The sequence below is a fragment of the Echeneis naucrates genome, chromosome 22 (genome assembly GCF_900963305.1).
Source record: "Echeneis naucrates chromosome 22, fEcheNa1.1, whole genome shotgun sequence".
In the NCBI taxonomy this organism is placed as follows: Eukaryota; Metazoa; Chordata; class Actinopteri; order Carangiformes; family Echeneidae; genus Echeneis; species Echeneis naucrates.
The window spans coordinates 15,269,108-15,281,912 of NC_042532.1; the positions used below are offsets into that span (position 1 = coordinate 15,269,108).

A 12,805-nucleotide genomic window follows, 5' to 3' on the forward strand; every position below is an offset into this window, starting at 1 on the left:
CATATATCTTTGCCTGAATATTATTTTATGTTATACATAATAATGAGGATAAATATTCTATTTTCTCTTTCATTTCAATTTATATGTACATTAAAACCTAACCCACAGTGTACGATATATTTCTGGTATTAGCAGGTGCATGCATTTATTTTAAAACTAAACTGACAGAACTGAATATAATAAAATCTTCTGTGGATTTGTGCATCGTATATTTAAAAAAAAAAAAAAAAAATTAAATAATCATTTGCAGGAAAAACCTCCATTTTAAAAGTAAGGATTATTATTATTATTAGGGTTGTTGTTGTTGTTGTTATTATTATTATTATTATTATGATTGTTGTTGTTGTTATTATTATTATTATTTTTAGTTGATCATAAGTTAAAGCCCTCGTGTTTCGGTCCTTTCAGCCCGCGGCCTGCTGGAGGACTCTCCCGCCCCACAATGCATCTGGGCGCTAATGTTTTGGTGACGTCAGGCGTGGCTGGAGGGGAAGGCAGCCAGTGGGTGGGCTGGGCTGTGGTCCTGTCTGCAGCTCGTAACGCCGCAAACCGCACTAACAACACCGTTTCAACCCAGTACTCGCGTACACCGACGTCCCAGGATGAGCTAGGATCCGTCCTTCGTGTGTGCCAGGTAGGTGTTTTTTTTTTTTATTTCACCGCACACGTTTGTTGGCCGTCTCCCGGCTGACCGGCTCCGCTTTGTTGCCGTACAGTTAGCTTAGGTGAGCTAAGGGGCTAGCGGGCAGCCGTCGGTCTCACTGGCGCCTCCGAGGCGCCTGAAGTCGGCCAATAAAACCGCCTGTGAGCCTCAGCAAACAAACAGCCCACCTGTCCGTGAGGTCCACTGACGAAGGAGTCACAGATAACTGTTGGTACACTTCATGTCACAGACAGACTGTGACATTGACATGTTAGCCTGCTGGCTGTTGGTGCCACATTAACTGTCAGTCTGCAGGGCAGCAGCCACAGCAAAACAAGTGTATGTGTAAAGCCATTAGTATGATCATAATGTCATTCAAAGAGCTAATCACTAACAGGATTACAATACGTCAAGGATGAAGAGGTAAGTGATTTTCTGCTGGTAGTCTTTGAAAATGTCTGCGGTTTATTCGATCATCAGTAATGCGTATCAAATGGACCTTTGGCAAAGACAAACTGAGGACTCTTTGGGTTTAGCTCTTATAAGTTGTAGCTTCCTTTCTGCCTGAGACCTTGGCAGGGATCATTAGAAAACGCAGAGGGGCGAAATGTAATTATCCTTGTTGCAAGACTGGACTCATTTGAAATCTCACTGGCTCCTCTTCCCTCCTTCTGTCAGTGCACTGAAACATGGGTCTTTGCAGTGTCTACGTCCTTCTGCTGCTCTTGCTGCAGGTCCTGCAGACATCGGCTGAGGGTTCAGGTACTGTGCCCAGTTGTTGTTCCACCCTATATTTTAGTGTTTACAGACCAAGATGCATCCTGTCAATTGTAATTTTGTCATGCGCACTCACTGAACCATGTGCAACATAATGTATTTAAATGACCCACAATTTTTTGCAGTCCACGTGGTGGGCCCAGAACCTTTTAGGCTTAAAATGAGAATTGTTTCCTCATGAAGTAATTTAATTGAAAACTGTTAAGGAGCCTTAAGTCATAAAACAATCATAAATCAACAAATATACCTAACTCTGCGTGGTAGAAAAGCTTTTCATTGCTGTCATTTTTTGAGTTATGTGGATTTCAAACATATAATGAGGTTTTATTGGCACTGGGTGCCTTCATATTGTTAAACAGATCAAAGCATAACGCCATTCGTAGTAAAATGAGCGACATAAATACATTAAAACATGGATAGTGTGAAACAAATTTAATAGAAATGTTTCCGTTTTGGTGAAACGGAAGTCTTTCTGTTCACTAACTCCGTGATTGTATGGTAAACTCTATATAATCAAATAATCTTGTCCACAGATGGACAGTTGGTGTGCCTGTGCGACAGCCCCACCTGCCCTCAGGTCACCCGCTGCCAGGGAACCCGGTGCTTCTCCTCTGTCAAAGTGGACAGTAACAAGGTGGTGTTTGAGCATGGCTGCCTGAACGGACCGGAGAAAATCCGTTTACATTGCTCCACGACTCCATCCTTCCACCAGGCAATTTTTTGCTGTTCTGAGAACATGTGCAACAGTAACAGCACCAGGAACTCTCTAATGTCTATGCTTCCATTAGGTAGGTGGATCACAGTTCATAGCATATTTAATTTCAGTTGTGTTTCGTAGCTGTACATAAGATATTCTGACAAAAGAAAAACTGTGCCATCATCAATGTTTTCCCCTTTCCCACTCACACAGTCCATTTCCTCTCTTCCCCTGCCCTCAGAAGGTGAGCCGGCGGGTGAGCCAGTTCGGTATCGTGTTGAGACATTAGCTCTCTTTGTGCTTGGCCCAGTGGTGGTCCTGGCTCTGCTGTCTGTAGTGTCAGTCCTGGCCTGCAGGAGGCTCCACCATGGGCGTCTGCAGAGGCTGCAGGAATTTGACACCGAGCAGGGAACTATAGACGGCCTCATTTCATCCAATGTGGGAGACAGCACTTTAGCGGTGAGAGTATACGGTAGTTTTTTCACTGTAACAATGAAAATGGTATAGGCTGCATTAACCAACCGTTGTATTATTATTATTATTATTATTATTATTATTATTATTGTATTTTAAAGGTCCTCTTTGCCATGACAATACATTTTCAATCATATCAGCTCAGATAACCTTTACCATTTACCTTTCATCCTTAAGCATTCAGTTGTGCTTTATTACATTGTCTTCACAGTATATTATCTAAAGTCATTGAATTGTTTTTCGCTGAATGTAGGCATTTGTGAATTTTATGTCTTAATATGAAGTTTAATAACATGTTGTCGGTCCTCCATTTTTCCAACTATTATATCCCATATTCCATTAAAAAAACCAATCATAATACTTTTATTTTCTTGTCTTGAAACTTTTCAGATCAAAAAAACCTCCAATGTCTGTTAAAGAATGTACATAGATGTAAAGAGTAAAGACTGCACATTAACTTGGAAACACATTTTTCTAAATGTATTTGAAGTTGACCTTTTTTTTTTTTTGTCCCCAGGACCTGTTGGCCCACTCGTGTACTTCAGGCAGTGGTTCCGGTCTTCCCTTCCTTGTTCAAAGAACTGTGGCCAGACAGATCAGTTTAATGGAGTGTGTAGGTGCGTAAAACAGGATTGAATTCAGGTCTTTCTGATTGACTAATTGGTTTATTCATTAGTTGATGTAGCAAAAGTCCTACTCATGTTGAAGGGATCAAAGACATTTATACCACACTAATAAAATAATATAGAAATCAATTCAGTGGTTGCCCTTAGCACAGGAAAGCTGAAGCACAAAAGACCAAAGTGTCTTCAACAGTGCCAATAATCAGGAAAGAGGATCACCCTGTCTGGGTTGTTATATCCTTCATGCTCAGTTTCACTTTGCTGACTGAACATATCTGTCTTAAGATACAAATCTAACAGCTGTGCCAAACAGATGACAGCAGTAATAATAGGAGGTCATATGAAGAAACCACGAGGTTCCTCTTCTTTTTGTTCCTGTGACGTTAATTGTGTTGTGTTGTGTAAAAATGTAAAAACACTTTCTGCGAGTGGTTTAAGTAAGTTAGTCATTGTCAAATTTGTGTTATTAAATAAAGCTATGTAGGTCAGATGCCATGGGATCCTGCATTGTACCGCAGTATGATACAGTACAGTTTGTGCCAGTTTGGAATTGGAAAAATGTTGTTTTGTGCTGCTTGGTGCTGCTTATGGCTTATAATCATAGTCAGAGCTACAAAATAATGCTTCCTGCTTTTATTTTTCCTCTTTCTTCCCTCTTTTCCAGGGAAGGGAAGGTATGGAGAAGTGTGGCGCGGTCAGTGGCAGGGGGAGAACGTGGCTGTTAAAATCTTTTCCTCAAGAGATGAAAAGTCCTGGTTTAGAGAGACAGAGATCTACAACACAGTGCTGCTAAGACATGAAAACATACTGGGTGAGTCTCGTGCACACAAATATGAGGTCTTGCTGACGAGATGGGGAAATGGGAAGAGGCTTGGTTGAGAGAAAACATTTTTTTCATTTATAGATACTTTGTCTTTTCCCACCCACCGTATCGATGCCTGTCCGAGATAGTTTTTGTTGTTCTGTTACTAACAATACAGTTGAGCTACAGAGGAAAATGACTCATGATTTATTTATATGAGCGTCATTAGACCCATTTTTATGCTTGAATTACTGACAATAAAGTTTCTGTGCGTGCTGAAGAGTCTATCAGGGCATGTTTTCACTTTGCTTGCCCACTTTTGTGTTTGAAAGTACGTACATATAGACTGAATGCAAAACAGCTGTGTACATGCAGCAATGTAACCATTTCAGTAATAATAATTATAAATGCTTTCCCATGCGAAAGATCTCTGACTGATGCTGGGATGAATTTTGTATAGTTTTATATTTTCTGCTCATCTCTCTCGTCTCTTCTGCATCTCCTCTCAGGCTTCATGGCGTCGGATATGACTTCTCGAAACTCTAGCACCCAGCTGTGGCTCATTACGCATTACCATGAGAACGGGTCACTTTATGACTACTTGCAGCGAGTTGCTGTGGAAACGTCAGAGGGCCTGGCAATGGCAGCGTCGATAGCATGCGGCCTCGTGCACCTGCACACAGAGATCTTCGGCACAGAAGGGAAACCAGCCATCGCACACAGAGACCTGAAGAGCAAAAACATCCTGGTCACAAAGGAGCTGCGCTGCTGCATCGCAGACCTGGGTTTGTCATATCTCCTGTCTTCTATAACCTTTTCTAATAATCTCTTTCTCGTTCTCATCTTAGACTTCAATCAAACTTGCAGTGTTTATTTTTCATCGATGCTTTAGAAGTATTGCTGCATCTGTCAGGCCTCTCTCAGATGGTGTTTATTCATGTGGGTATGCACCAACATTTCTGCAATACTGCATACTCTTTGCATATTACAGGGCTAGCTGTGACGCACTTCCAGGCTGACAACCTGCTGGATGTGGGCAACAATCCAAAGGTTGGTACCAAGCGCTACATGGCACCCGAAGTGCTGGACGAGACCATTCAGACAGATTGCTTTGATGCCTACAAAAGAGTGGACATCTGGGCCTTTGGGTTGGTGCTGTGGGAGATAGCAAGACGCACTTACAGTAACGGTGAGTGCTGCTCAGCTTTTGGAATATGTATATATATATATATTTTTTTTTTTTTTTTTTCGACTACAGCCTGCTTAAATTTCTGTCGCTATTTCTCCTTCCAGGTATTGTTGAGGAGTACAAGCCTCCATTCTATGATCAGGTGCCAAACGATCCCAGCTTTGAGGATATGAGGAAGGTGGTGTGTGTGGAGCAGCAAAGGCCTTTCATTCCCAATCGCTGGTTCTCTGATCCTGTGAGTAGAGTAATAATCCTTCTGCCACACCTTCTGTATATTAAAAAATTATAATTCCTGATCCCCTGTGATGTCAAATTGTATATCAGCTAATATGGAAAAACACACATGGTTGAAAAAAAAATCAGTAAAATATGATAAATGCAGATTTCTATGAATACTCTGATTAACCAAAGTGACTTCAAATCAAAATGTTTTGGGTGTTTCGTTAAGACAGTGATTTACATCCTTCCTAACTGGTCAGAAGACAAAACTGTAAGGTCACATGATCACAAAACACAGACAAGTAATAATAATAGTGCATTTTTTTAGCTATTCATATTTTCCAATAAAATACCAAATTTTTTTGTATTGTAGACTTTTAAAATAATCTGAATGAAATAGTTCATAGGAAGAATAGGTTTTGGAGAACTAACATAGATTAAATTATTTTCAAAAATAAAAAATGTATTTTTTTGCTCCTCCAGAGTCAGAAGGATTCTTCCTTGTATTGTACAAATTGTGGTGTTAAAGCCCAACCTCCACGCTTTTTGGGTTAGGGTTGATCCATTTTTGTTTTATGAGCTTGTTCTGATTTTAGCCATGCAGATATTTACAGCTGGAACTGGAAATGATAAACAAGGAATTATATACATATACTCATGTTCATGTAATAGCCATGTCCTGCTAATACCCAGAATGCCCGCCTACATCTCAAATTTCCTGCAGTCACATTGATTTCAGAGTTTCTCCACACTGTCTGTGTGTTTGTTTGTGTGACTGCTTAACTCTGAGTGCTATTTTCCGTCTTCTTCACTGTCTCTGTCACCCTGTCAGACTCTCTCTGCCCTGGTAAAACTGATGAAGGAGTGTTGGTACCAGAATCCGTCAGCCCGACTAACAGCACTGCGTATTAAGAAGACTCTGGACAAGATTCACAGCTCACTAGAGAAGGGTAAGGAGTCATGAGAGGAGCTTCAGAGGCAGCTGCCTGACGCCAGGGATCAGCTTGGAGAAGAGCTACGTGTTTGTTAAATGACAAAGGGGGACGGACAGAGGACTGAAGGAAAAGAGATGTCCAAGTGTAATTCAGCCTCATCCTTCTCTTGTCTCACTTTCTCTTCCTTTCTCTGCGGTTGCCTTCCCCCAACATCTCTCTTTCTCCGACTCAGCCCACGGAGACATTTGGACTTGTCCTGTCTGAAAAAGCCAGCGTTTGCTACGGGACACAGACCTGTTGCCAATGTGTTCACACTGACCTGAATGCTGGACTGTTACTGAGTGTGAGGAACAGGGAGGGCACATTGTAGTACCCCAATGCTTTAATGTCCACCTAAGACTGCTCTGGGTTCAGCCCTCTGACACACACAAAAACCACTGCGTACTTGGAGTCTCTTAACATTTAATTTCGGATCCTCAGCCACAGGTTTTGGATTGTGATGATGAAATTTTGCTCAGAGACAATCTTAAGTATTTTTGCTCAATTAGCTTTATCAGGACATGTCACAGACAGACACATGCATCACACAAATACTAACAAAAGGAAAAGAGCCAATAGAATCTAAATTGTTTTTAAACTTTTTAAATATAGTATGATATTTATATCAACTCTCCACTACTACTACTACTACTACTACTACTATTACTACTACTACTACTACTACTACTACTACTGAGGATACCTAAGACTAAAATATGATGGTGTGTGTGAAATGGATTGTACACATATATAGCACTGACTCTCTCGTTATTGAAGCTAGTAGGAAAAGATTTGTTGAGAAAAAGTACAAGTGGTTGGGGAATGATTCCAACTGAGCTGTTTTGTTTGGAAAACATGATCGATAGAGATATTAGATGTTTATCCTGGTGGTTCCTGGAGTAAACAAACAGTAAGTACCTGCTAATAGGAATTAGTCTGTATCTTATAATAAGAATATGAAATTAACTGATCCTCTCTGTCTGGCAGACTTCATAAACTCACTGTGGCTGATCTAAAAAAAAAAAAAAAAAGTATTCTATGCGACCAGGGAGGAATCAAGGATCTGTTTGTCATAGGGCTGATGTTTGTGTTTTTTGTTTCGAAAGTTACTGGAGGTGGAGTCTTTTTCTGTAGCGAGCCGGGCCTCCATTTACTCCTCTTGTCTCCCATCATGCCACAGTGTACAAGTTGCCTGAATAATGGAAGATAAAAAAATTATTTGGAAACTGTTTAATTCAAGTCATTTTAAAACGTATACAGTTGCCTAGATGTGCAGTTACAAATGAATATGTTCACAAATGCTGGGTTTGTTTTGGAAAAAATGCTTTGTCTTTTTTATATGCAATAAAACATTTACTGCATTCTTGCTTAACTATTTGCCTTCCTGATTTATAATTTGGAAAACATTTTTGCAGGCAAAATTTTAACAGATTTGTTTTAGATTGTTTCCACTGCAAACTTGTATTCTAAAATTTGTGAAAAATCAAAAGGGGTAATCAGATTTTTTTTTCTTTTCAACAAAACACGCTTATTATTATTAATAATTAATTATAAAAAATTATTAATAATAATAAGAATAACTGTCCATCGATTTTATATAGTGCTTTTTTAGATACTCAAAGATGCTTTTCAAAAAGAAAAAAAAAGAAAAAAAACTTTGAAAAGATGGGTTTTTAGGAGTGATTTGATGGTCTGTAGAAAGTCTGCGTTCCTGATATTGTGAACCTATCCTTAAAAGCCTTAACCTGAAGCTGCTGAGCAACTCATTTCCCCACACAGGTGCAGTCGAAACTGTTAGTCCTCAAATGTTTGACTCCAGTGAAAGGGTTGTATATGATTGGACAGAAACAGTAAGAGGCTCAAGAGCGTACGGCATTATCTAAACTCCAGCAGCTACCAAAGTCTGCAGTTGCATCCTGTCAGCAATAAATAATCTAGACGGCGCCTACTCTGACTAGCAGAGATAGATGATAATGTTGAATCGTCAAATCCCACTTTTTGTGAAACAGCTCTGAGCTGAATGACAGATGTGTCTCCTGAAAGAGTTTACAGAAAAAAACGTGAATATCAGGCTGTGGTTTGAGCGCCTGTGTAAGCTCTACTTACACTGCCCCACATCAGGAAGAGTTCATTCATTTCAGCTTGTCTGGAAGAGTCTTGTAGGGGTTGAGAATCCCTTTGGGGTCCAGCATGGCCTTGATGTTGCCCATCAGAGCCACAGCCTGGCTCGGTTTACTGTAGTAGATGTAGTTCCTTTTCTTGAGACCCAGTCCATGCTCCGCACTGATGCTGCCCTGACAGCTGGCCGTCCACTCGTAGATAAATGGCTCAATAGCCGCGAGGAGAGCGGGGTCTTTGGCAGGGGAGGTGATGTTTAGGTGGAGGTTGCCATCTCCTACAAACGGACAGCATGACAGATATGGAGCAGTGAGGTGATATTCACTTTGAATTCTTTTCATCCTCCGGTCTTACCTACGTGCCCATATCCCACCACACTCTTGGCCCGGCCCCCCAGGTGTGTCCTCATGTCTGTCACCAGTTGGTAGATCCGCTCCACTGGAAGTGAGATGTCATATTTGTAGGTGAAGCCTTCGTGAGTCAGCGCCTCCGTGACGCGTTCACGCATTGACCACAGAGTCTGAGTAATTGGAAATGAAAAGGGCGGATTGCATGATCATTGTTTCCTGGTTGCAACATCCATCATAAGAGAACCACCACTGAGGCAGCTTTAGGGAGCTTGGCCAGTAACTTTAAAGTGCAACTGTGTTAAATACAGTCACAAAAATGTGATGGAAGATGTATATTTGACATCAAAATGAGCAGCAGTATAGTTATTCCCAAATGGTGGTCAGCTGGATTGATCCTATCACAAATTCACTCCTGCTTCATACATAGTTCAGCCAACTCCAAACCAAACTATCAATGATGCTGAGTCAAAGCATGAGAGGATAAGGCCAGTCATATTCTGCATTACAAAACAAAACAACCCATAACTCGATTTTTATTTTCTGTTTGTGTCAGGAACTAAACCCAAATATAAATATGAATATAAGTAAATGCATTTCACTGGAGACTATTTTCAGATGTGGATTCATGGCTGTGCATCAAGGTGGTACAATAAACAAGTGTGTTCATGATGGAACATCATCAGCTGACTCAATTGTGTAGCTCTCTGATGTGTTTTTACAGTTGCTGGGCAACAATGGAGCTACACAATGCAGAACAAACAAACTTATCAGGCCTCGGCTGCAAAGACAACACTAAACAGTTTGGGACTTCGTTGATGATTATAAAAAACGCATTATAACACTAGATAAGACACCACTGAAGGAAGGTACCTTTATTTTTGAGTCCTCTGTTGCCACAGTGCCGTCACTGACCAATGAAGACGCCATCGCCTCCTCCAGAAAGTTGTGGAGTTTCTGTTGATCATGTGTCGGGTCGGATCCAGATGTTTCTATGACAACATAAAATGGGCATTCTGCAGGATGGGTGGATGAATTCATATATTAGTTTATAGGAACTGATATATGCTTTGTAACAAACTATGATGAAATTATAAAACACAAGAGTTAAACTTAAACTCCTTCACGTCAAACATCCTTCGCACAATGTCCAAGAATCTGACATATAGAGTTTGTTTACTCTGTTACAGTTGTTACTGCTGCAAGATGTGGCTGAAACCTCCAAAAGGAAATCTAGTAAGTCGACCATGAGAGAAAACTCTTTGCCACACTCCTGTTTTCCGTGTCAAGAATGCACCATTCTGCTTTTCACTGCTAAATAAGTGGTGATGGGAACGCTTGCCTACCAGTAATGGGATTGGGTAGTTTGAGGTGTGTGACCAGCAGTCTCATACATTCACTGTCCAGGAACTCGAAGGCTGACAGGATTTCTCCCAGCATGCCTCTGCAGAGCTGAAATGTCTGCAACAGTTGCTCAAAGGTTTCACAGCCTTGTAGCAGATACAGATAAATGACTGATCAGCTGACTGCTAATGTCTAACAACGAACATGTGAGAGGCAGGAAGAAAATCGTACCCAGGAAAATCACGTTGACAGATTTGGGTTTCCGTGGACAAAGGATAGACACTGCTGTAATGAATCCCAGAGTCCCCTCAGACCCTATAAAAAGCTGTTTGAGGTCATACCCAGTATTATCTTTCCGCAGTGTGGCCAAGCAGTCTAACACCCGGCCATCCGCCAACACCTGTATACATCACACACAGGAGCAGAAAATGTGTCATCTTAATACAACAAGATCATAAAATTCCTCAACTATTTACTTCACTCACCACTTCCAGACCCAGCACAGTTCCACGTAAAGAGCCGTATCGCAGCAGCCGCAGCCCACCTGCATTTGTTGCCACATTGCCCCCAATATGGCAACTGCCTTTTGCCCCGAGATCCAGTGGCATTATGTAGTCTCTCTCCTCCAGGTAGAGGGACAAGTTCTCCAGGACGCAGCCTGCCTGGCAGGTCAGAATACCTGGAAAAAAAAAGAAGCAGACCTCTGGTAGTAATTCAAACTTGCTGTAAGCAGTTTTCCTAAAACACAAAGAGCTCAATTTGAATGCACCATAAGAATTTCAGGACTCACCAGAGATGCGGTCAAAGGTAAGGATGTTGTTCATGAGAGCGGTGGAGAGGATGATCTCATCATAAACTGGGACGCTGCCACCGACCAATCCAGTGTTGCCTCCTTGAGGGTTCACTGCCAGGTTACGGCTGTTACAGTAGCTAGGAGGGAAACAAAAATCTTGAAGACTGGCTGAACTCTGCCAACACTCTAGGAACTGTACACCTCCAGGTCCAGGAAAGATTGTGACCAGCACAAACCACCCCAGACACTTTTGGATCCACTTCCCTCTGACAGGGGGATGCTATTTTTCCTTTTCTATCTGGCCAACAGTGCTTGCTTTGCCTCATCTGTGTTTACCTGACTTTACCTGAGAATTTGAGAAACTTCCTCTGTTGTCTGGGGTCTCAACAACACTTCACTAGAACCTGCAATACATAAGAAACATGTAATATATAATTTCTAAATATGATCAAATGAAATTAATCCAGTTTTCCCCATCACCTCTCACTGTTTTGAGCCAGTCCACATTACTCGACTCCAGCAGGTCTGGGTCAGTGATGGTTCTGCCTGGTAGGATCTTCTTGAAGAAGACCAAATCCTCCTGAGTTACTTGGGAGAAAGGCAGCCTCTCAGGGGCGGCGGCGGGAGATGGCTCAGACATCCCCGCCCCAGAATGTAGCTTACGACAGGAGGCTTCACTCTGCCCCGACCTCCAGGTGAGAAACAGACCGTGGAGGTCTGCAGGTGGAAGTCTGGTTGTGGGAGTAAATGAGATGGTTCTATGGGGACTGAGATGTCTGACAGCGCTCCACAGTTGTGGTGATCTGTGGAAAATCCAAGCCATGACTGGACCGATGTGTTCACGAGGCGGCAAAACAGGCTGCAGAAGAGAAAGGGCGTGAAATTACAGCCACAAAACAGAACCGTTCAGTGAAACAGATTCTAATTCTTGTTTTCATGTCTGTTTATCTTTCAGCCGCTATGATGACGGTGCTGCCCTGCTGTAACAGAATACATTCATTAGCTGTGCAGATACTTTGACCCTCTGGTAAAACAACCATTTAAATGCTATGATCCTATAGACATTTCTTGGATCATGCAAGTTTCAGCAACCACATTGTCTTTATGTTAGAGACTTTCAGACACAAGCCATAACCAAGTATTTCAACTTTCTAGGAAAAACTAAAACAGATAATGTTTGAGATTTGAAAGAAACTTGGTTTAACTCAATAACATCAGTTCTTATATCTTTAAATGATTATATTGTCTTAAACAATATAAAATTGTGTTAAACTAAAGCGAGAAACTATGTTTCGGGGGTTCCCACATAAAAATACATCACTTCATATCATAAGATCTGGAGATATTCTGCTGTTTTCGCCACAGTGAACTCTTAAACTGTAAAAAAAGACAATAATCTCTCTATATGAAGCTGAAATGTCAGTTAGCTTAGCTCTATTAGCCAGGAGTTAGCTAACATTATGCGTCGTAACTCACTCTTGAGCGTTCACGTAACAGACCGCCTCTTTCTGACCACGTCTGACTTCATCTCATCTGTCGATGTGAAACATTTCTCAAAGTTCAAGGCCTGAGAAGCCACCTGACGATGTCACCTCCACTGTTTACGATTAGCACGCCAGCAGGAAGCTTCCGAGGTGAAAGTTCGCGGGGGAAGAAAATCGACCAATCACAGAGCTTCTTTCTGTCAGCTACAACCAATAGGAGGAGAGCTTTTTGAGCGGCCGGCAGCGAATGCAGCAAGCGAAGAAGTAAACAGCTTTTGGTGAAACAGTCGTGTCTGAACATCAGTTATAAATGTGTATGAC

The 12,805-nt window shown here is 41.5% G+C and overlaps 2 protein-coding genes across 5 annotated transcripts; one reads left to right on the forward strand and one right to left on the reverse strand.

Annotated features, from left to right (window-relative positions):
• The first annotated feature begins 497 nt into the window (after nt 1-497).
• acvr1l (activin A receptor, type 1 like) lies at nt 498-7,759 on the forward strand. Its single transcript, XM_029494578.1, has 10 exons — nt 498-634; nt 1,322-1,405; nt 1,954-2,208; nt 2,359-2,576; nt 3,109-3,208; nt 3,879-4,025; nt 4,526-4,801; nt 5,008-5,205; nt 5,310-5,440; nt 6,257-7,759. Exons 2-10 carry the CDS (start codon nt 1,333-1,335, stop codon nt 6,386-6,388), a joined length of 1,530 nt encoding a protein of 509 aa, XP_029350438.1. The 5' UTR covers nt 498-634; nt 1,322-1,332; the 3' UTR covers nt 6,389-7,759.
• Nucleotides 3,119-12,621, reverse strand: d2hgdh (D-2-hydroxyglutarate dehydrogenase). Of its 4 annotated transcripts, XR_003840391.1 has the most exons (12): nt 12,477-12,621; nt 11,481-11,859; nt 11,347-11,404; nt 10,998-11,137; nt 10,693-10,886; nt 10,439-10,607; nt 10,210-10,353; nt 9,737-9,879; nt 8,871-9,036; nt 8,505-8,793; nt 7,509-7,590; nt 3,119-4,743 (listed from the first exon to the last, which is right to left on the reverse strand). XR_003840391.1 is itself a non-coding variant. In XM_029494575.1 (11 exons), exons 2-10 carry the CDS (start codon nt 11,821-11,823, stop codon nt 8,531-8,533), a joined length of 1,620 nt encoding a protein of 539 aa, XP_029350435.1. In that variant the 5' UTR covers nt 11,824-11,859; nt 12,477-12,621; the 3' UTR covers nt 3,120-4,743; nt 8,505-8,530. The 4 variants fall into 4 exon arrangements, 3 of the variants coding, with proteins under 3 accessions (XP_029350435.1, XP_029350436.1, XP_029350434.1); XM_029494575.1 differs by lacking the exon at nt 7,509-7,590 and having other exon boundaries at nt 3,120-4,743; XM_029494576.1 differs by lacking the exon at nt 3,119-4,743 and having other exon boundaries at nt 5,217-7,590; nt 9,737-9,855.
• Between the last annotated feature and the right edge of the window lie 184 nt (nt 12,622-12,805).